This window comes from Octopus sinensis, linkage group LG7, assembly GCF_006345805.1.
Source record: "Octopus sinensis linkage group LG7, ASM634580v1, whole genome shotgun sequence".
In the NCBI taxonomy this organism is placed as follows: domain Eukaryota; kingdom Metazoa; phylum Mollusca; class Cephalopoda; order Octopoda; family Octopodidae; genus Octopus; species Octopus sinensis.
Genome location: NC_043003.1, coordinates 3,041,353 through 3,063,312, shown reverse-complemented (window position 1 = coordinate 3,063,312; position 21,960 = coordinate 3,041,353). Strand labels below are relative to the sequence as shown.

At 36.9% G+C, this 21,960-nt stretch overlaps 2 protein-coding genes across 2 annotated transcripts; both read right to left on the bottom strand.

Annotated features, from left to right (window-relative positions):
* Positions 1-296: 296 nt before the first annotated feature.
* LOC115214182 (ribosome biogenesis protein BRX1 homolog) lies at positions 297-15,114 on the bottom strand. Its single transcript, XM_029783280.2, has 10 exons — positions 14,957-15,114; positions 14,057-14,168; positions 12,106-12,149; positions 10,218-10,288; positions 9,994-10,043; positions 8,191-8,264; positions 5,539-5,589; positions 4,682-4,817; positions 2,644-2,738; positions 297-511 (listed from the first exon to the last, which is right to left on the bottom strand). The coding sequence occupies exons 1-10, from the start codon at positions 15,068-15,070 to the stop codon at positions 332-334; spliced, it is 927 nt and encodes a 308-aa protein (XP_029639140.1). The 5' UTR covers positions 15,071-15,114; the 3' UTR covers positions 297-331.
* A 4,169-nt stretch (positions 15,115-19,283) lies between these two features.
* Positions 19,284-21,178, bottom strand: LOC115214258 (serine/threonine-protein kinase mos-like). Its single transcript, XM_029783395.2, has one exon. It carries the CDS (start codon positions 20,445-20,447, stop codon positions 19,371-19,373), a length of 1,077 nt encoding a protein of 358 aa, XP_029639255.1. The 5' UTR covers positions 20,448-21,178; the 3' UTR covers positions 19,284-19,370.
* Between the last annotated feature and the right edge of the window lie 782 nt (positions 21,179-21,960).

Genomic DNA, 21,960 nt, shown 5'->3' with positions numbered 1-21,960 from the left:
GTGACTTACTGGCACCTGTAAAAAGATTCGAGCGAGGTCATTGCCAATACCGCCTGACAGGCCCCTGTGCTGGTGGCACATACAAACACCCACTACACTCACGGAGTGGTTGATGTTAGGAAGGGCATCCAGCTGTAGAAACTCTGCCAGATAAGACCGGAGCGTGGTGCAGCTGCTGGCTCTCCAGACCTCAGTCAAACCGTCCAACCCCTGCCAGCATGGAAAACAGATGATGTATTTGTGTAACTCATGCTAACACACAAAAAAAAAAAAACTGGATGTAATAACAAAAAGCATATCAGAAACAAAATAGAATCCAGCTTTATTCGCCTCATATTTTTACAGAGTCAAGATCCTCCTTCGTTGAATCCCTTTCTTTTGCAGTATTAAAAACTTCATTAGTTGCATCAAGGTCATAGGATTTGTCCAGCTTCCGCATGTCCCGGCCGAGTTTGGCTCCCACCTTCCCCATATACTTAAGAGCACTCTGTTTGTGGAGCAAACGTCGATACTGAAAAACAGAAAATACAAACATGTAATAACATCTGATTATAGAGAAATTTTTAATACATGTCCGTTACTATTATGCAAAAGTGTCGTATGTCCAAAACGTTGCTTTTGCAGAAAACAAAATTCATCATCATTTAACGTCTGCTTTCCACGCTAGCATGGGTTGGACGATTTTGACTGAGGGCCGGCGAACCAGATGGCTGCACCAGGCTTCAATCTTGATCCCCTTCCTAACACCAACCACTCCGAGAGTGTAGTGGGTGCTTTTACGTAACACCGGCACGGGGCCAGTCAGGCGGTACTGGCAATGACCTAAGAAAACACTGACAATTTTTGAAGATACGATAGTTTGACCAAAAGAACTGGTTATTGCAAGCAAAAATAAATATTGAAACAAAAATTTAAAAAAAAAACACATTTGGCCAAATTTAGACATACGACAGTTTAACATAATAGCAATGATATAAAAATTCAATAGTTTAAAATAATCCAAAGACAAGCAATACTCATCTATAACCCCCCACTCTTTTTCCTAACTGGGGTAGCAATTTATTTCCTTTACAATTAGACACTTTTCAGTCCCTCTGCCATGCTTGAAAATCTCATCACTTGGCATAAAGCCACCTCAATTGTGGAGTCACATCTTGGCAAGTTATTTGGTCCCACGTAAAAAAGCACCCAGTACATTGTGTAAAGTGGTTGGCATCAGGAAGGGCATAACAACCATAGAAACCCTGTCAAGGCTGACAGCAGGGCCTAGCACAATCCTCTAGTTTGCCAGCTCCTGTCAAACTGTCCGACCCATGCCAGCACGGAACATATACATTAAATGGTAACGATGATTATACAACAGCAAGTAAAACCATTCATTTCTTCAAGATATAATTATACAAGAGTCTCAACTTCACACATAGGACACACAGTGATTTCTCTCCTTAAAGTGCATCTAATAGGTCATAAAATAATGGTAATTAAGTTGGGGCCATAATATGTAATACTATATGAAGTCCAAGTAACTCCTAGAAATTTCATTACTGAATACATTTCTTCCACGAAATTTATATTCCAAATTTAAATTTGGCAGAAAATCTTCATGAGATTTAAAATGATGATATAATCAACCTTAATCCTTTCATTACCAACCCAGCTGAAACCGGTTCTGGCTCTGTTGTACAAATGTCTTGTTTCCATAAGTTTTGAATTAAAATCTTCCACCAAACCTTAGTCACAATTTATGTTCCTAACACTAGCTTAATAATAACTAAATTATTTTACTAAATTCTTTGTTATATTTAAAATTATTTGAAAGCAACACACAGCATCTCAACAGAAATACAGTAACGAAAGGGTTAAAATATATAATAAAGAAAAAATTCTTAACCCTTTTGTAACCAACCCGACTGAAAGTGCCTCTGGCTCTGTAGTACAAATGTCTTGTTTTCATAAGTTCTGAACTAAAATCTTCCACCAAACCTTAGTCACAATTTATGTTCCTGACACTAGCTTAATAATAACTAACTTATTTTACTAAATTCTTTGTTATATTTAAAATTAATTGAAAGAAACTCGGAGCATCTCAACAGAAATACGGTATCGAAAGGGTTAAGCACTTAAATCTCATCTCCAGTTGGATAGCAAAAAAAAATCAATCTGTCATTGCCTCACTCAACAACTTCTTGCGATATTAATATAAGCTTAAACATTATAGAACAGCCTTAATCTATATTTTAATTCCATTCCCTAATCCTGGAGATTTATGCATGAAATGTAAAGCTTCTTTATTCAGATTTTGTCTTATCTTGGAGCTTTGGGGTTTCATTGAGGTGATTATATATTTCTAGAACGACATTGTGGGGTAGGAGTGAGAGGCTGGATCTGGCCAGTTTTAAACATAAAACAAGTAGAATATTCAGGCCAGGTTATGGCTGGCTTAAATGCTAAAAGGGTAGATGCAGTTCATAGTCTTGCCACCAAACATTCTCAAGCACCCAACATCTAATAAAAAAAAAAAAAACCAATTCTCATCCAACTTAAAATGACCCACAAATAAAGCCATTCAAAAGCAATTTTGTAATTTAAGACAATTTTGAAGAATTTCATTAGAACACTTATTGAAAATAAATCATTACTTACTTCGTTTGGAGATTTATAATGAGGATTTATATACAAGCAGGATTTGCAGAAACTTCCTTCAAATATTCGGACAAGATTAAGCACAAATCGTGGACCTAAAAGTAAAAAAATTGTTTTTATAAATCAGCAAAATTATTGCAAGAACAAAAGGACAAAATCCAATTTTGGCTGGAAACTAAATTGTTATGAAATAATTCTACCATGTCTTCCAGGTTAATTTTATTTCAGTCATTGGACTGCAGCCATTCTAAGGTGTTGCCCTGAAAGGTTTTAGGCAAACAAATCAACACCAGAACTAATTCTTTTTTATAAATCTGGTACACAGTCTATTGGTCTTTTTTTCTGAAACTGCTAAGTTACAGGAACATAAACAAACCAACACTGGTTGTCAAGTGATAGAGAACACAAAGACACACAAATATACATGATGAGCTTCCACCAAGTTCCTGCCTACCAAATTAAATCACAAGGCAATGGACCTCGGCAGTGGACCTGGGCTTGAAACCTTGTGAGCTTCATAATCACTGAGCCATAACTTATTTTCCAGTCGTTTGTTCCGAATTCCTTTTTTCTTTTCTTGACAATGTAAACCAAGTCAGACGTCCATAGTGAACAGGAGGAGGATTTCCAGAAAGGATTAAAATTCCAGGAAGAATCCTCACCCAATGACATCGCATGGCTCAAAACTCACTATTTACTTTCAGCTATTCCAATCCAAGTGTTCCCTACAACATTTGAACTAAATATAAAATGTAAACAAAAGGAACCGACTTGAGAGGACATTAGGGTGTTTAGGAAGCGTAACCGTGACGCAAATATTCTGTTGAGTTTGTAGGACGTTAATGAATAAAAGAGTTACAAATACTTTACAAAACCTGTCTAAATTTATGATTATTTTAGAATTTGCTTGAAGGTTTCATCAAATTTGGTTATTGAGTTTTTAAGACGAACAATAGGTGATAAAATAAATCATTATTAAAATACAGAAAAGGTAGCAAGCTAACAGGACCGTTAGCACAACAGGTAAAACGAATAAGGGCATTTTGTCCATCTTTACGTTCTGAGTTCGATTTCGCCTTTTATCCTTTTGCAGTCAATAAAATATGGTCCATCCCCCACCCTCCCGAAATTGCTGGCCTTGTGCCAAAACTCGAAACCATTATTCCGTGCCGGTGGCACCTAAAAAGCACCAACCAATCGTGGCCGTTACCAGCCTACCCTGGCACCTAAAAAGCACCACCTGTATGTGGCCGATGCCAGCTTCCCCTGGCACCTGTGCTGGTGGCACGTAAAAAGTACCATCTGTATGTGGTCGATGCCAGTGCCACCTTGACTGGCTTCCGTGCCGGTGGCACGTAAAAAGCACCCACTACACTCACAGATCAGACTGGAGCCTGGTGCAGCCTCCTGGCTTCCCAGACCCCGGTCGAACTGTCCAACCCATTCTAGCATGGAAAACGGACGTTAAACGATGATGAGAGATATGTACAATTTGATCAAACAACAAATCACAAGAAAGTCCGTTTTACAGTTCTTTCTATAAACTGAGCTAATCTCTCAGTTTAATTGACTTCTTCATTCTTTGAGATGAATAAATTACATCATACAAGTAATTATTATCCACACCAAAATTCGGTCAGCATCCAAGTATTCTCATAAAATGGAAAATCACATGAACTTTATTTCGATGGACCTCCACCTCAGCCATTTGATGGCTTCATAGACCCTTCTTTCAAAATCCCTATTTTGTTTTTCACACATTCACTTGTGTAGTTTGAACTATGTAAAACGTCAAAGAAAGAAACCTATGTCCCTTGCAAAACTTTACATGGACCCCTAATATACGTATGTGGATCCTCAATTTACTATTTGGCCTGCACGGACCCTCAAGTCTTATGGGGACTAAATTAGAAAGATTTCACTGGAACTTAATTGCTTTTGGCTCAAAACAGGGAATAGAACCAAACACTACAAGGTATTTTAAAACCAATTCTTCCACTTTTTTTTTTATAAAGAAACTTTATGCAAAAATACTCACCAATTTCTACAAGTGTACCCAGTTCATCTGTGATAGAATAATTTCTAAACCAAATATGATTGTCAAGGATTGAAAAAGAGAAAATGTGATCGATGAAAGGTTGACTCTTTGGGTGTTGATTTGGTGTCCCAAAAACCTGAAATTCAAGAAGAAAGGAAACGGTTAAAGATATAAAAAAAATAATTCACAATGTATACAGATTAGAATTTGTCATGATTTAACGTCATTTTCTATGCTGGCATGGGTTGGATGATTTGACAGGAGCCCATCAGGTTCCATACTTTGTTTTGGCATGGCTTCTACAGCTGGATGCCCTTCCTAACACTAACCACACATGTTAATATTTAGAACTTCAAGACAAATAAGGTTTCACTCGTTAACACAGCAAGATTAATTATAATAACCGTTTCTAACATAGGCACAAGGCCTAATAATAATGGTCTCAAATTCTGGCACAAAACCAGTAGTTTTTAAGTCAGTTACATCTACTCCAGTACTTGACTGGCAATTATTTTATCAACCCCAAAGGGACAGACAAAGTCAATCTTAGCAGAATCTGAACTCAGAATGTACACACACACACACAACTGATGGACTTCCCCACAATTTTGCTCAAATTTTCACTCAAAGGTAAAAAAGACTTTAAGGGGACAGGCAGTTGGACTGAACCAAGCCAGCCTCTGCCCCACTCCCGCAGCCATGCCTGTAGAAGTAAGTTATGTTATAAAAAGGAGTTGTAAAAGAATGGTAATTACTAGAATGGGAAAAGATTTTTCTGAATACAAAATTCAGAGTAAAAATCCAGACCACACACACATGCACACGGAAGATGGATATTATTAGAAAACAGAACTCACTTGTGTAAACAATTCTTTAAGGATTTTCCAGTGTGGTTCAGAATCAAATGTCTGAAAATATTGAAAGTAAAAAACAAGAAATCAGTAAAACCACAAATTCACAACAAAACAAATTAAAAATCCCGATGCCCTTCAAGGAACCTATATTTTACTTAAGCCATCATAACAGATTCCCCACCCTCCTCTTTTGGGAAATTTGTGTCTGTAGAACATTAACAGAAATTAAAAGCTTCATCACAATTTACAGAGATTTATCTAAATGTTCTTCTCTACAAATACCAATGATGACAAGAGATAGATTTCCATTGGCATGTAAGACTGTTGCGTGAGAATAAGAACCATTTAATATCAACAAAGAACTACGGCTCCAGATGAAGAAGCTGGTCGTTCAGCTTCTCAGGAATTTTAGATATGAACAAAAACAAAGATTAAAATCAAAAGTTTTAATGTTTCATGTGGCAAAAGCACATCATTCAACACCTGTGCCCCATGCTGGCATGGGTTGTGCAGTTTGAGGGCCAGATTGGAGACAAGCTAAGTTAAGTTAAATTTTTGGCTAAAAAAGCAAGGCCACGTAGGGGGACATGGAGTTATGTACAGGGAGGGAGTTCAGGCCATTTGTGGTCAAGGGAGACTTTGAACAAAGCGGTCGTCGGCATCTTCATTATCTCGTCTGGCAGCCTATTCCACGGATCCGCAACCCGGATGGAGAAAGCCCCTCTCCTTTGATTGAGATGAAATCGTCATAGATAGAGCTTTTCGGAGTGACCCCGCAGCCGACGCTCTGGAGCAGGAGTGAAGAACAGCTCTTTCAAGAGGTTACACTTTCCGCTTATGATGTTGTGAGCAAGAATGAGATCACCACGGTGTCGTTTTTCTAGAGAATAAAGGTCGAGCGTCTTCAGCCTTTCTTCATTAGACAAATGCTTGAGACCAAGAACCATGCGGGTAGCCAGCTTCTGGACTCTTTCGAGATGATGTATGTCTTTGAGGAGATAAGGAGAAGAGGCTTGAATCCCATTACTCCAATATGGGTCTCACCAGCGTGACATAGAGCGGTAGGAATATGGCTACTGTGAGCATTCCAAATGACCGTCGAATCAAGAACAGAACTCCGCGTGCTTTGTTGGCAGCATGGACACACTGGGCCGAAGGCAAAAAGGAAGAATCCACCAAGATACCCAGGTCCTTTACCTGGTCGGACTGCATCAGACTCCATTTTGTCTGTTTTGGCACAGTTGCTATGATTGCAATTTAAGCTTTTTACAATTTTAATTTTCTTTTAAGCATTAAATCAAACATTTGTTTAGTGTATTGAGAATCCATAACTGTGTAGTACTTGTCAGGTAAACTTAGATACTGATTATTTTCAACAACCACATGGCTAATTTTCCCAATTAAGTTTTAATTCATTTCGTTTCTTTACCATTCTGACTCCTTGTTATTTGGAAATTCAGGCTCAGTTTTGGATTAATTCCACTTATTGTTTACATATTTAGAAAAAAAAAAAAGCCTTACAGTATATAAAACATTATGTGTCTATTCTGTTGGATAGCTAAATTTCCCTCAAATTACACCCTCTTGGCTTGAAAAAGGAGTTTCATAGGAAAATGTAGTTCTAGAAAAGTCTCACAACGGGAGATATTCAGCAACAGTACTTTGGAGTAAAGATTGTTTGCCAACATAGCATGGCAGTCCTGGTTTAGGACGAATGTTGCTGTAATTTAGCCCCAGGGGACATCGTCTCCAGCTGGCTATACGACACGATCTGTGTCCTTATATTTTCAAGCAATGTTGTGAGATTTAAAAATAGTAATTCTCTAATTTATAAATCAGTGACTAGTTGTCACTTTGAAAACTATATATTTCGAACGGGAATTTGGCAGCGCCACCTCTAGCCGAACAATTATTCTGTGCTGATGAAGGGAAATAACCAGGAAATCGCAATACACAGATATTGTTTTGAGCTGAGTAGGGGTGCTAAATGCCCTTGTTCGAAAAATGTAAGGACACAGGTCATGTCATATAGCCAGCTGGAGACGATGTCTCCTGGGGCTAAATTACAGCAACATTCGTCCTAAACCAGGACTGCCATGTTATGTTGGCAAACAATCTTTACCATAATGTAGTTCTGGTTACAAAATGCTCAAGAGAAGGATGTAATATCTATGGCTGAAATGTCTTTGATTAGGGCTGATCTGGAGGTTTCTGGAGAGAGAGAGAGAGAGAGAGAGGATTTTAGGCAGCAACCCAAGTCCAGATTTACATTTCCTCTGAACCAATTCTGCCTTTAACACTTTCCTTTTGGCTGGAGAGGTTAAAGAGTTAAACATGTTGATACAGGGGAATGATTTACAGCTAACTGCATCACTAAAGTGCCAGCAGCCCTCAAGGAAACCTTGCGTTTGGTGCAGAATTGTCAGGAGTTTGCATCACCAGATGCATAAGGGAGGAGGAGGAAACCAGACAATGCAAAAGGAAAAAGAGGAAACCTTACTAATTCTCAAGACACAAAACAAATGTTTGATTTAATGTTTAAAAGAAGATTAAAATTGAAAAAAGCTTAAATTACAATCATATTTGTTTCAATAAAATATTTAATAAAACAGAAATGAATGAGATTATGAAATGTGAAAACCAGAGGGTACTCACTTGATCAAATATCAGCATGGGTCTTGAACCCTTCAAACAGTTCCCTGTTAATTTCAATTCACACATAGTGTGAACTAAAAACAAACAAACAAAAAAGCTTTTTTAACAAAAATTGAGAAACAAACAAAATATAAATTAATATATTTTACACAAAGGAGTTGGACAAAATAATGGAAACACCTAGCATCATAATTTTGAAATATCTATAAAACTGTCAAAAGCTTGTTTTTACGTCTTTTGATTTATTATTAGTGTTGCTTAATATGTTTTGCTAAAAAGGCTGTTTCTTTTCAGATATCATCAGAAAAAGATAATTAAAATTCATTAAAATGACAGATCTATTGGACTTTCAAAGAGGTCAAATTGTTGGTGCTCGCGTAACAAAACCAGCTGAAATGTTTGGTGTATCAAGAAGTACTGTCTCGAAAGTAATGACAGCCTTTAAGAAAGAGGGAAAAACCTCCTCATCAAAACAAAACTTTCAGATAGGGACCGTCAGATTCTTACGCGAAGAATTGTAAGAAAGGATCACAAAAGTACAGCTCTCAAAATTACTGCAGAGCTTAATGACCTCCTCGAGAACCCAGTTTCCACAAAAACTGTTCACTGGGAGCTGCACAAAGCCAGATTTCACAGAAGGCTGCAATCAGAAAACCACTACTTTCAAAAACAAACGTTGCAAAGCGTTTAGAGTGGAGTAAAAACCTACAGAATTGGTCACTAGAGCAATGGAAGAATGTTATTTTCTTGGATGAGTCATCCTTTACTATATTTCTGACCACTGGCTGAGTATACATGTAGAGAAAGCCAAAAGAAGCATTTGACCCAGACTGCCTTCTTCCAACTGTTAAACATGGAGGATCTGTGATGATCTGGGAGGCTGTATCTTGAAAATGTGCCGACCCAATGGTTTCCCTTCATGGCAGAATTAATAATCAAGACTATTCAAGCATTTTATCTGATCAAATTCATCCTATGGTCGCAGAACTGTTTCCTGAGGGAAATGCAATCTTTCAGGATGATAAAGCACCAATTCACACAGCTAAAGTTGTTACTGAATGGCATGAGGAACATTCTAGTGAAGTTGAACATCTTATCTGGCCACCACAGTCCCCAAATCTCAATATTATTGAACATTTATGGTGCATTTTAGAAAAACAAGTAAGGAGTCAATATCCTCCACCCTCATCACTACAAGATCTGGAGACTGCTCTAGCTGGGGAATGGACAAAAATTCCTTTGGAAATAATTCAAACTTTGTACGAGTCCATACCTTGTAGAATTCAAGGTGTAATTACTGCCAAAGACAGTCCTACCCCATCATCATCATCATCATTTAGCGTCCGTTCTCCATGCTAGCATGGGTTGGACGGTTCAACTGGGGTCTGTGAAGCTGGAAGGCTTCATCAGGCCCAGTCAGATCTGGCAGTGTTTCTACGGCTGGATGCCCTTCCCAACGCCAACCACTCCGTGAGTGTAGTGGGTGCTTTTTATGTGCCACCTGCACGTAAATATTAAAATATTAAAATAAATTTGTTTGAAATTTTATGGTGTTTTGTTCAACCCCTGTATGTATGTATGTATGTATGTATGTATATATATATATATATATATATATATATGTGTGTGTGTGTGTGTGTGTGTATTACCCCCCCCCCCCCAAGCACTTGATTAAATCTTTTAAAACTAGAAAATCACACACACACACAATAATGCTTTATGATGGAACTAAGAAGGACATTCAACCTAAAACATGTTATTCACACTGAAAATATTTACTTCAAATTTCAAGATTCTACTTACCATTTTGTACATGAAACTTAGCAGACGGTCCATTTGGGACGTTTGATATCCTACAGAAAGTAAAAAAAGGACAGAAATGTTTTAAAATTATCTAGACAGAAATTAAAGTGATACAGAAACACACAAAAGCTTCTACCAATATATTTTACAAAATACACACAACACACATAAAAAAACATTTTCTCAATTTCCACAATCTCCTGTCTCAAAGAAACTAAACTTACCACATGTATAAATCTTTCTTTTTCCTGGATTCAAAAAGTATACACTTATTACAATTCCTCATTTCACACACCTACAAAAAAAAAAAAAAAAAAAAAAAAAAAAAGGGAAAATATATTACAGCAATGATTCACAGAACTGAAAGCAGAAATCTTCCAACAATGACTTAATTTTAATTCCATAATTAAAAAAAAATTTTTTCCATGCAGAGACAACTAGTAATAAGAGAAACTAGCAGAACTGACTTCAGGTTGTTGATCCTCACAAAGGAGACGAAGAACAACCAAGATAATTGAGGATTAGCCAGGTTCCAGAAGCCCCCATCAATCTCAGCAAAAAAGACATGGTCATCAGATCTCTGCATCCAATACGTTTCTCACAAGCCATCCTCATAACTCCTCTCTAACCCCTATCCCTTCTTCACTCTTCTAACGGCACTACTATTTCCCTCAGCTGTTTGAGAACAGAACTGCACATATTCTATCCCCACTTTGGTGCTTCCAGTTATCCTTTTCCTTGGAACCACTTCCCTTCTCACTCACCCTGCACTCTCAACATCATCCCATAACTCTTTATTTCCTTAAAATCTCCTTTCCCCTAAAATACCCTTCGTATCTGCCACCAAACACCCCTTCAATCTTTGTTCATCACTCGCTATATCCACCCCTACATGCCTCTGACCTCCATCTCTGCCACTGAGCATATCTCTTCCCCACACTTTCACATCATCTCCTTATTTCTATGCTCCATCCCACCCCCTTTCTTTTCTACTGTCACTTATCTCCCCAACACACTCTTACTCGCTTCACTCTCGCTCCTAATAAACACATTTACCACTGACCACCTCCATCCATCTTCCCCATCCCTGACTGTCTGTCAACACTCCTTTCATATTCTCAAGACCTCCCCCACCCATCTATACTTGATTCTATACCTCCTTGCACATTCAGGGTACATCCTAATCTCTCAACTTCACCATCCTTTCTTTCCAGCTGGGATAGCCCTGTATCTCCTCTACAACAACATACCTATTCTTGTCCCTCTACCATACATTAACATCTCAAAACCCAGCACAAAGCCATATCCCTCAATACAGTACTTGATTGAGGGGTCTTATAAGTTATTTGGTGACTTCACTCATGCCAATGCTACAAAAAAAAAAAAAAAAAAACCCAGCCCAGCACACACTGTAAGGTAGTTGGCGTTAGGAAGGGCAGGCATCCAGTGGTAGAAGATGACATTTGCCCAAGGTGTTGTGCAGTGGTACTGAACCTGAAACCAATTGGTTACAAAGCAAACTTCTTAACCATACAGCTACACCTGCACCTTACTATAAATCATCATTAGTTGAAAGCCTTGCATTAACCCAAGATGTCCAAGAAAACAATGTCCAGGTGCCAAGGACACTTGCTAATCAGTCACACATATTTTGCGGGGTTATTTTATTTTTTTTTATGAACCAAAATAATTTAATACTGAAAGAAAAAACTTGCTTTTGTGATTCAGTTTTTTTGGGGGTTATGCTATTTAGCCTTAAGCAAACCAGATATAGAAGAGACATTCAAGGATCTTTTAATTTTAGTGTTCTTTCACTGCACGATCCAATGTCTCTATTTCTAAATAGCAGGATGTGATTTGAGAGGTATTTGGCTGGTATTTCAAGCAAATCAAATGATCGTGTACAAGGCTGCCTTGTTGGCTTTGTAGTATAAGAAATGATTTTTGTATTTGTAAAAAGTCATCAATCATAGCCACAGAGGAACCTTTTAACAGTAATAGAGTCTATCACCAATTAGGACATATCACAAATATCTAATACAAATACAAAATCAATAACTAATACAATCAATATGGAAATAATAAGAAATATTTTTACAAATTTTCACTTACCTGATTCACTGCAGGAATATCATCTTTGCAATTCATTTTCGGTTCTGTCCAGTAAACAACAAAATAATCTTTTTAGACAACCAAAAATGCATGAATTCAAAATAATAATTCTTTCTAATTTTCGGCATAAGGCTAGTAATTTTGAGAGCATTGAGAAATTGACTACATCAACCCCAAAAGGATGAAGGGCAAAGTCAACCTCGGTGGAATCTGAACTCAGAATGTAATGATGAACGAAATGCCACTAAGCACATAATAATAATAATAATAATACACTGTGCAGAAAACAAACTTCAATGAATATCATCATCACCTGACGTCCATTGTCCATGCTGGCATGGGTTGGACAGTTTGACCGAGACTGGCAAGGCTGGAAGGTTGTACCAGACCTCAAGTCTGATTTGGCATGGTTTCAATGCACTGGATGCCCTCCCTAACACTGACCACTCCAGGATTGTTATGGATGCTTTTACATGCCACTGGCACGGGTGCCATTTGCATGACACCAGTATCTGCCACAATTACGATTTTGCTTGGCTTGATGAGTCTTCTCAGGTGCAGCATATTGCCAAAGGTGTCAGTCATTCATCATTGCCTCGATGAGACCCATAACTTGAAAGCTGCCTTTCAGGTGCCACCCTGATTTACATGTTGGTATTGTTCAGTATAAGCACAAATGAAAATATTATCAACTTCTATCAATGATACAACTTACACAAAAAGAATAATGTCCTTTTGTGTCTGGGGAGAGTCATTTTCTTTTTGTGCCTTATAATGTAACACACTCACTGGTAAAATTTCCACTTATTTCTTATTTTTATTTTCCTAAAATTTTCATTGCTTCTTGCAACCTTTCCAATAGTCTTGACTGTCCGTTATTTACACTGCGTTCCTTTTTGTTTGTTTCTGCGCATGTGTGTGTGTGCCTATGCATATATGTGTCCATCTGTATGTATGTATGTATGTATTCTGCATATTCATGTGCTTGCATGTTTGTGTATGTGAGAGCGTGTGTTTGTATATCTATGCACTTCTGTCTCCTTGTGTGTGCATGTTTTGCAACTATGTACAATGTTTATATGTATGGAAACCAAATCCAAAACCAAAATACTATCCTTGCTATTCAAGTAAATAATGGTTCTTGAAGCAGTTTCCTACAGCTTGATGCTTTTCTCAACACTATCTTTATAAATTTACAATACTTTGTTCCATGTCTTTACTCACTGAAACCACCAAATTACCAGACTTTTCCTTTATGTGGGGCCCAAACGACATCACAGCTGGTGCCATGTAAAACGCACCCAGTACACTCTGTAAAGTGGTTGGTGTTATGAAGGGCATCCATGCAAAACAGTGGAGCCTAGTGCAGTTCCCAGCCTTACTAGCTCCTACCTACTGTCCAACCCATGCCAGCATGGAAAACAGTCATTAAATGATGATGATGATGATGACATATCCAAGATAACACACAGTTACAGGGAACGTGAAACCATGAGGTTACAAAGTAAGCTCTTTCATCACAATCCGTATTTCTTTGAGGTTGAATTAAATGATTTTAGTTCTTCAACTGTTCGAAACACTTTATTCTAAATGACAATTCGGTCCAGATGGAAGACATGAAAACTGAACCCTTCCACGCCTTCAATTTTACAAACAATTTTTCTTCAGAATCATAATTTCCGTATTTTTGTGTACGTATTTCGCCCCCCACAAGAAAAAAAAAATCCGGAAAAAGTGAAAAACGAAAACGGGGAAATTGAAATTTTGAAGTTGCGATTTTTGAAAAAAATTTTTTCAGAATTTCCATAACCTAAGACGTGGGATTCCATAAAAAAAATTGAGTGGCGAGGAAGGGTTCCGTTTACATATCCTCCATCTGGACCGACAATTCTGATTCTGCACAACAAAGAAAATAAAGATTATTAACATCATAGTAATCAAAAGTTTTTACCTCGTTTACAGTGAGGCATTAATCTCTTCATGTCATTCATTAAGTGACGAGCCTGGGCCATAATCCCTCGGGTGGCAAGCACCAATACCCTCTGTTTGTTTATCCATTTAGTCTGTATAAAAAAAAAAAAGACATATTTCGGTAATTTAGTCACAAGAACACAAAGGAACCAGTTAGAATTCACATTCACATTTAAATTGAACAATAAACCCCAAGGTTGTTCATATTAACTGATTGCAGCGACCAGTCTGTGGTTTGTTTCGAATAATAAAGATAGAAAATGACTGAGACATTAGTATCAGATGCCAGGTGGATCGTAAGACCATCCTAAGGACATCGTCTTCGGTCGAAACTCGAACGGATCCGTTGACCACGAAAGGAATTCGGTAAAATTTACCAGGAATTTTATGAAGTCTAACGATGCAAATGTATAAAGTAAATTAAAAAAAGATACATAAAGAACATCTGGAAATTATTTTTCACTTTTGTCCGTAAATTTATTCGAAGAAAGAGGGTGGAGTGGAGAATTCAGCGATTTGTTGGTCGTTAGGAAAATTTGTAGAGAGAAACTTCGATGAATGTAAAAAGAATCTTCGACATTTCACAAACATCTCCACGTGAGTCGAACGACTCACATAAAATCGGGAATTTCTTGGAATTGTTGCAGGAAAAAACGTACTTTTTATGGTTATTAACGTCTGAGAATTTTTAATTTACATTTTATATTATTTTTTCTTGAGTGTTTGATTTAGTAAACTTTTATGAAAGACAAAAAACCAACAAAATTACGTTTCCGAAGCGAAACACAAGTTTTCCGATTGAACGGGGACAGAAACGATATCGAATCAGTAATATCATTTTTGCTTTTTTAATTTCAATAAACTGAAACAGTGCACATACCTTTTTGGCTGGTGGATCATCAGATTGTATAACAGAAGGTAAAACCTCGACTTTCTCCTCGGGCTTCGACTTCTTCTTCGCAGCTTCGACTCGCGACGCCTTCCTCTTCGCCATTTTTAAATCACAACGTGACGACAGAATGTACGAAACTATCAACTCGACAAATAGATATATGTGTATTTAATTAAAAACAAACGTGTTCTAGTTTTTAAATAGTTTCGTATTAAAATATCAATTTAATTGCAAAATGTTTTATCGTCTCAAAATTTATTTTAAATACACCTCGCATAATGGAAAACTTGTCGAAAATGAAGGCGATGAATAGTCGACCATACTGACCTTCATTTTCGCTTTAAAGCAGCCGACATATTTATTTAGAAGAGAAAATAATACGAAACCTGCATTATTTACATTTGACGAATATTTGTCCTCATCTTGTTTGTTGCTAACATAACGTTTTGGCTGATATACCCTCTAGCCTTCATCGGGTGCCTTGGGGAAATTTCGAACCGGGGTATATGGCGTAGTGGTTAAGAGCGCGGACTACTATCCCCAAGATTCCGAGTTCGATTCCAGGCAGTGACCTGAATAATAGTAATAATAATAACAACAACAACAACAACAGCAACATCGAAAAATACCTTAGGAATGAGAACCCAGGTTCGAAATTTCCCCAAGACACCTGATGAAGGCTGGAGGGTATATCAGCCGAAACGTTGTGTCCACAACAAAATGAGGACAAATATCCGTCAAATGTAAATAATGTAAATAATTCCTCATCTCTCAAATATAGAACTGTAATACGTAACTTAGTCTATTTAATCGTAATAGTCATCTCGTGAAAACAATGCTCATAGAATATACTATAGAGCGACAATTAAAACAATTTAATTAAACTTATAGTTTGATAAAGTAATCTGTACATCATACTTAAAGCAGATACATCGTTGAAAGTTGGATAAAGGTGGTATTCATCTCCAGAAAGCATTTCTTGTGGACATATAATGTTAAAAATCTCAAACATATTGATAGCAAACGGAAATCGTCCTGTAGCAGTGACGGCACTTAAATATTCCCATCTGACTCTTTGGGCCCCGTCAGTAGCAAACACCCACGGGCATCCGCATGCCAAGAATTATTTTTCAATCACTGATCAACTATATCTCATTAGTGCTAATTTTGTCTTGGCATACGGACGGGCGTCTATAAGAGCTGCTTTCTCAAGACGAACATCACAGTTTATAAGGCTTTCAACAATGTAACTGCTTTGGGTATGATATACTGATTGCTATTTTGAACAAATAATGCTTCTCTTGCTTATAACGAATTAGTATTTTATGCTAATAACATATATTATAAAACGGCAATTAAGTTAGTTTATTTAACCTTAATTGTCATCCCTATCATGTGTCGGCTAAGACATTTACATTCTTTACACCACTTCCAGTTAATAGCGGTGATGAAGGTGGATATGGACGCCTATTCATTGTGAACATGTCCGACACATTTACCCCGAATAAATGTCGCAGTGCAAATTATTTGAAACCTGGTAGGATGGCAAAATCGATAAAGCAGCTGGCAAAATGTTTTACAATATCTATATAGGTCCAAGGCGGCGAGCTGGCAGAACCGTTGGCACGCCGGACGAAATGCTTAGCAGTATTTCGTCTACCGCTACGTTCTGAGTTCAAATTCCACTTTGCCTTTCATCCTTTCAGGATCGATAAATTAAGTACCGGTTGTGTACTGAGGTCGATCTAATCGACTGGCCCCTCCCCAGTATGCCAAACACGGTCGAAGGATTTGCTGATGTTTAGGGTAACAATATTGATTTCATCGAACTTTATTTCTATAATAGGAAGTCAGAAACCATTACGGGACATTTGGAGTTTAGAAACAGGAGCAAAAGCTTCCCATTCGCCAAATTCTCACTTTCAGAATCCGGTTGAAGCCCTTGTTTTCATTCTGGGAAAGTAAATGGCGGAGTTTTGGATCAAGACACCCATATAAATTAGAATTTCTCCGTTTTGAAGAGGAATTCTCAAATTTTCTTTTCACCATTGCCTTCGAGATAAAGGGGTAACGTCTTTTTTTTAAATATGTTTTGGAAATTTATGATTTTTGTTTTTTATTCTCTTTCCTTCCAAACCGATTCAAGCCAATTGTTTTTGGCCCTACATCCTTAAAAACCATGAGAGAAACCTTTCCAGTAGAAAAAAAAATTGTAAATATTTTGAGACGATATTTAATAATATTTTCACATGTATTAATGTTTTTCGATATTTTTCTTTCCATAAACACATCGATGCTATTAAAAAAAAAAAAGGATTTTGAAATTTTATGATTCTTTTGACCCCCCGTCCCTTGTTTCTATTTATAATTTTAAAATATTGGAGAGTCTGACTTGGTCATTGCTGGGGATTTATCGTTGGTTGGTGGAAGCTTAAAAATTTAAACTGCACTTTTTTTGCCGTTGCTTAATTCCCATCAACGGACCACGCATGTATTACTTCTGCATCATGAAACCATAAAATGTTTTATGGGGAGAAAAATATTGAAAAACATCAATATATGGGACAAAGAAACGAGGAAGGTGGTCGTGAGATGTGCTAGAAACAATAACTAAATCTCTCTTAAATCACGCACATCTTTTCGTTTGAAAATATTTACCGTTTTCTTTTTCTTACTGAAAAGGCTTCTCTCATGGTTTTTAAGTGCGTAGTGCTAAAGAAAATTGTCCAAAATCTGTCCGGAGGAGGTAAAGTGAAAAAAAAAAAAAAATTTTTTAATTTTTTTCATAAAAAGACGTAAAAAAATTGGAAAATTTCCCGTCAAAACGGAGAAATTCTAACTTATATGGGTGTCCTGATCCTAATTTTCTATAGAATTCAGAACCAGTACAATAAGTTCCATTTCATAAGCAAGAGAATTATGAAGTTCACCAACCGTGCAATGCATAATATTGCTAGAATGTCGTTTGTTCGAAGTAGTCAGAATATGTAACGATCGATTTGAGCTTTACCAAATCAATCTTGGTCTTACCGATTTTTTGTCTGCTTAGTTTGAACTTGGGAAAATAATCTATTGAAGTTCATTAATGACGAAGCCAACCATTTCTTTTCTCATTGGATCCAATTGAGCAAATAATATTTTCTACTCTAGGTACAAGGCCCGAAATTTTGGGGGAGAGGAGCCAGTCGATTAAATCGATCCCGGTGTTTCATTGGTACTTAATTTATCAATCCTGAAAGGATGAAAGGCAAAGTCGACCTCGGCGGAATTTGAACTCAGAACGTAAACACAGACGAAATACCTATTTCTCTACTACCCACAAGGGGCTAAACACAGAGAGGACAAACAAGGACAGACAAACGGATTAAGTCGATTATATCGACCCCAGTGCGTAACTGGTACTTATTTAATCGACCTCGGCGGAATTTGAACTCAGAACGTAACGGCGGACGAAATACGGCTACGCATTTCGTCCGGCGTGCTAACGTTTCTGCCAGCTCGCCGCCTTAATTGGGCAATGATTTGTATCAGCACTAAAGACATTACAGAAAGAGCCACGAACTCCCCATCAATCCGCCTCTTTGTAGAGGTCTGATCTGCTTGAAACAACACCCAAATCGCTATGAAATTACATCCTTGAGTTTTCAGAGCTCCATTATGTAACCCTAAAATATACTAATAAAAAAAAGTAGTGGGGTTGTCACGACTGAAACGCTTTTGACTATAAATTTGCTCGATTAGAACAAGTGTCTAAGACTGCTTAAAGTGTAACAAGTTTAACCAAAGATATCTTTATTGCTGGAATTCCAAGTTGTGAGTATACGCTGAAGAAACCCTACCTTTTATTTGGATTCAGATTCTGACAATGATAAAATCAAAAACAATTTTCAAATGGTTTTTGAATAATTTATGAAGTAATCGTCTTGATTGTGCATTTAACATGAAGCTAAACTTCTGGAGTAACTTGGTCATTCGCCAAGAGGTTTAGACTTTCTTTTTATTCCTTATTTTCTGTTGGTAGATTTCTATAGTTAAAAATAAAATTATTACGTTTATCTAAATTCACTAAAAATATAAAACTAACTTTAAAGAATTCAATCTTAAAGTCTAATTCATTTGAAGTCCATAAACGTGGTAAAAAAAGTTACTACAAGCAGGACAGGAAATTCGATTTCATGTTCCTTTCAACTAGCTTCATGTCAAATTATTTTTTTTAATTAATCTCTAAAAAAAAAAAAATAGGCAGGTGGAAAGGAAATAAAATTGTATTTTTAAAAAATTTATTCATTTAATATAATAAATAAAAACCATTAAAAGGACATAACAAAATAACTGGACTAAATACAAGTTCTAAAATCAGTTAATTTCAGAGCACATTGAAATTGTTTTTGAAGGTTTTAATCTAAGATTTCGCCTTGTATTTGCTTATTTCGTGTGTCTCTGTATTGGAGGGAGAAAGATTGAAACCTAATGAATTAGTATGAAATATTTTATAATTTAAAAACGTCTTGTTAACCCAAGTATTAAATGTTTCGACTAATCCTTCAAAGGTTGGTCTGTCCTGCGGTTCTCTATCCCAGCACTGTTTGTAGAGGGTCACATATGCCAAATCTTTCGTAGTCTTTAGAGAATCGATTTCCTGTGGGCGTAGATTGTCAGTCACCACTTTGTAGATAATTACGTGCGGATTCTCATACTCAAAGGGCACTTTTCCTGATAACATTTGCCATAATATAATTCCTAAGGAATAAACATCACATTTTTTGGTCGGTTGCATTCCTTTTAAAAGTTCTGGGGCGATGTATGCTGCCGTGCCAGACAATGAAGTCGTTTCCACAACTGGCCATTTTACACACTGACAGCAACCAAAATCACAAATTTTACAAACATCATTGTCCGTGATGATAATATTCGTGGGTTTCAAATCCAAGTGGACAACATGCTTTGAATGGATGAATTCGATGGCTTTTGAAACTTGTAAACCAAATTTCACACGACGATTATAACAGAGAACTTCTTTAGAGTCATCGATGAGACACTGTAAATTCCTCTCGCCAACATATTCCATAAGAATCAACCCATTTTCATAACCAGTCCAAAAGGAATGGACCATTAGGGTCCTTACTATGTTGGGGTGTTCAAAATGAAGCAACCGCTGTTCAGCTTTTAAACATTTTAGCACCAAATTTTCAGGTTTGCGATGCAAAATTTTTAAGGCAAATTTTTTCGATTTCCAACAAACTAAATAAACGGTACCAAATCCTCCACTCCCGAGTTTCTTAATTATATGGAGATCTTTTCTTAGTGGCCCGTCAACATTGTTATTAAATGGAAGAATTTTATGACAGTTTATGTGTCTACATAAAGAATGCGGTGTAATAACACCCTTAGAACATAAATTGTCGGTCATTTGTTTCGTAAAATCAGAGAAGAAAGTCTTTTGGTATTTATCGTTGTGATGGGTCATGTTGAAAAGCATTCAAGAAAGCAGCATTATTGTTTATGTAACACATAGGTCCGAGGGGCATTTTTTAAAGAAAGAAAAATATTTCTGAAATTCCTTTTAGATTTTGTAAATAGATGTCCCGAACCATTAACTTTTTCATACAAACAGGACAAATGACAAATGAACTGTCGATGATAACTGACTTTTATCCATTTCTTTTGATTACGAAACTTCGTTCACAATTATAAACCTTTTGAGCCAGACACATTTTTGGTAGATAATGGCATATATTGGTAGACGGCGGAGATTCGAAAACTTCACTAAAATGTATAAAACTACTAAACCATTTCACCAGACCAATTGGCTGTCATACTTTCAAGAACAAACGGAGATCTATTGATCTGTTGAGGAAAGACTCACGGACAGAGCTTCCAGTGAAAGAAGCCAATATAAAAGGTGTCCATCCTGATTCCTTTAAGCACAGAGACGCATTCTGTCGAGGTGGAGATACATAGACGGTTAAATTGAAACATTTTATAGACGATGGAAAGAAGGAACAATGAAACCTCCACTGAATGACAACGCGAAATATCGTCTTCTGCCGTTTCTAATTCTTCATGTCAAATATTATAAAGCGTGAAATGGACGGACACAAATAATGAAATGTCCAACTCTCTGTTCTGAGTTGAAGAACTGTCGGAACAAAATAGGTGATTGTTTAGTAGTGAAGTTGATTCAACTGACAATAATCCTCCCTCCTTGCCAAAAACCAACACTACGATAAACGAGAATCAAAGTTTAACTTACGGTACTTAGTTGCATCCCTTTACGTTTTGAGTTCGAATCTCACTGATGCCGTCGTTGAATTTTTAATTCTTCCAATCAATAAAATAAATCCAAGAAAAGTTCGACTTTGTACCAAAAGCTAAGAATCGACTTTTTAACGCTTTCTTCTTTCCCAGGGCGTCATGAAAAATATAATAAACTTTACTTTTTGTGTGGCCTCCTAAAAAATATTCAGGTTTTGGATTTGGCCTGGATATCAAAAAGGTTGAGAGTCACCGGGCGAGACACCATAAAACATTCAGTGAAATATTGTCACTATTGAAGTTCGATCCAGCAAATATATCGATTACTGTCGTAATCAGCGATAGGATAACGATAGAATCTTATAATTCATAACAATTACATTCTTAATAACGTGAGTAGAGCATGGCTTTTAACTAACCAAGGATTAATAGAAGAAAAATTAAACTCACGAGACACAATTTTTACTTTGCTGCAAAATCATGGCCTTCTTCGCAGAAGACTTTTTTCTTTCTTTCAGTTTATAAAGGAAGGAACGTCTACCGTATTTGATGGCATATAAAACACGCCACCTTAATATAAATAATAAATCCTTAAAAATGTAATGCCGGGTCCTATATGTCAAGTTGGGTTTCCCATAAGCTTTACTGCACTGGAAATTTTTTTTCCTGAAAGTGCGATGTCGAAATAGGTAGAATGGTGGTGGTGTGGGGAGTAATATACCCGTGCCTCTTTTATG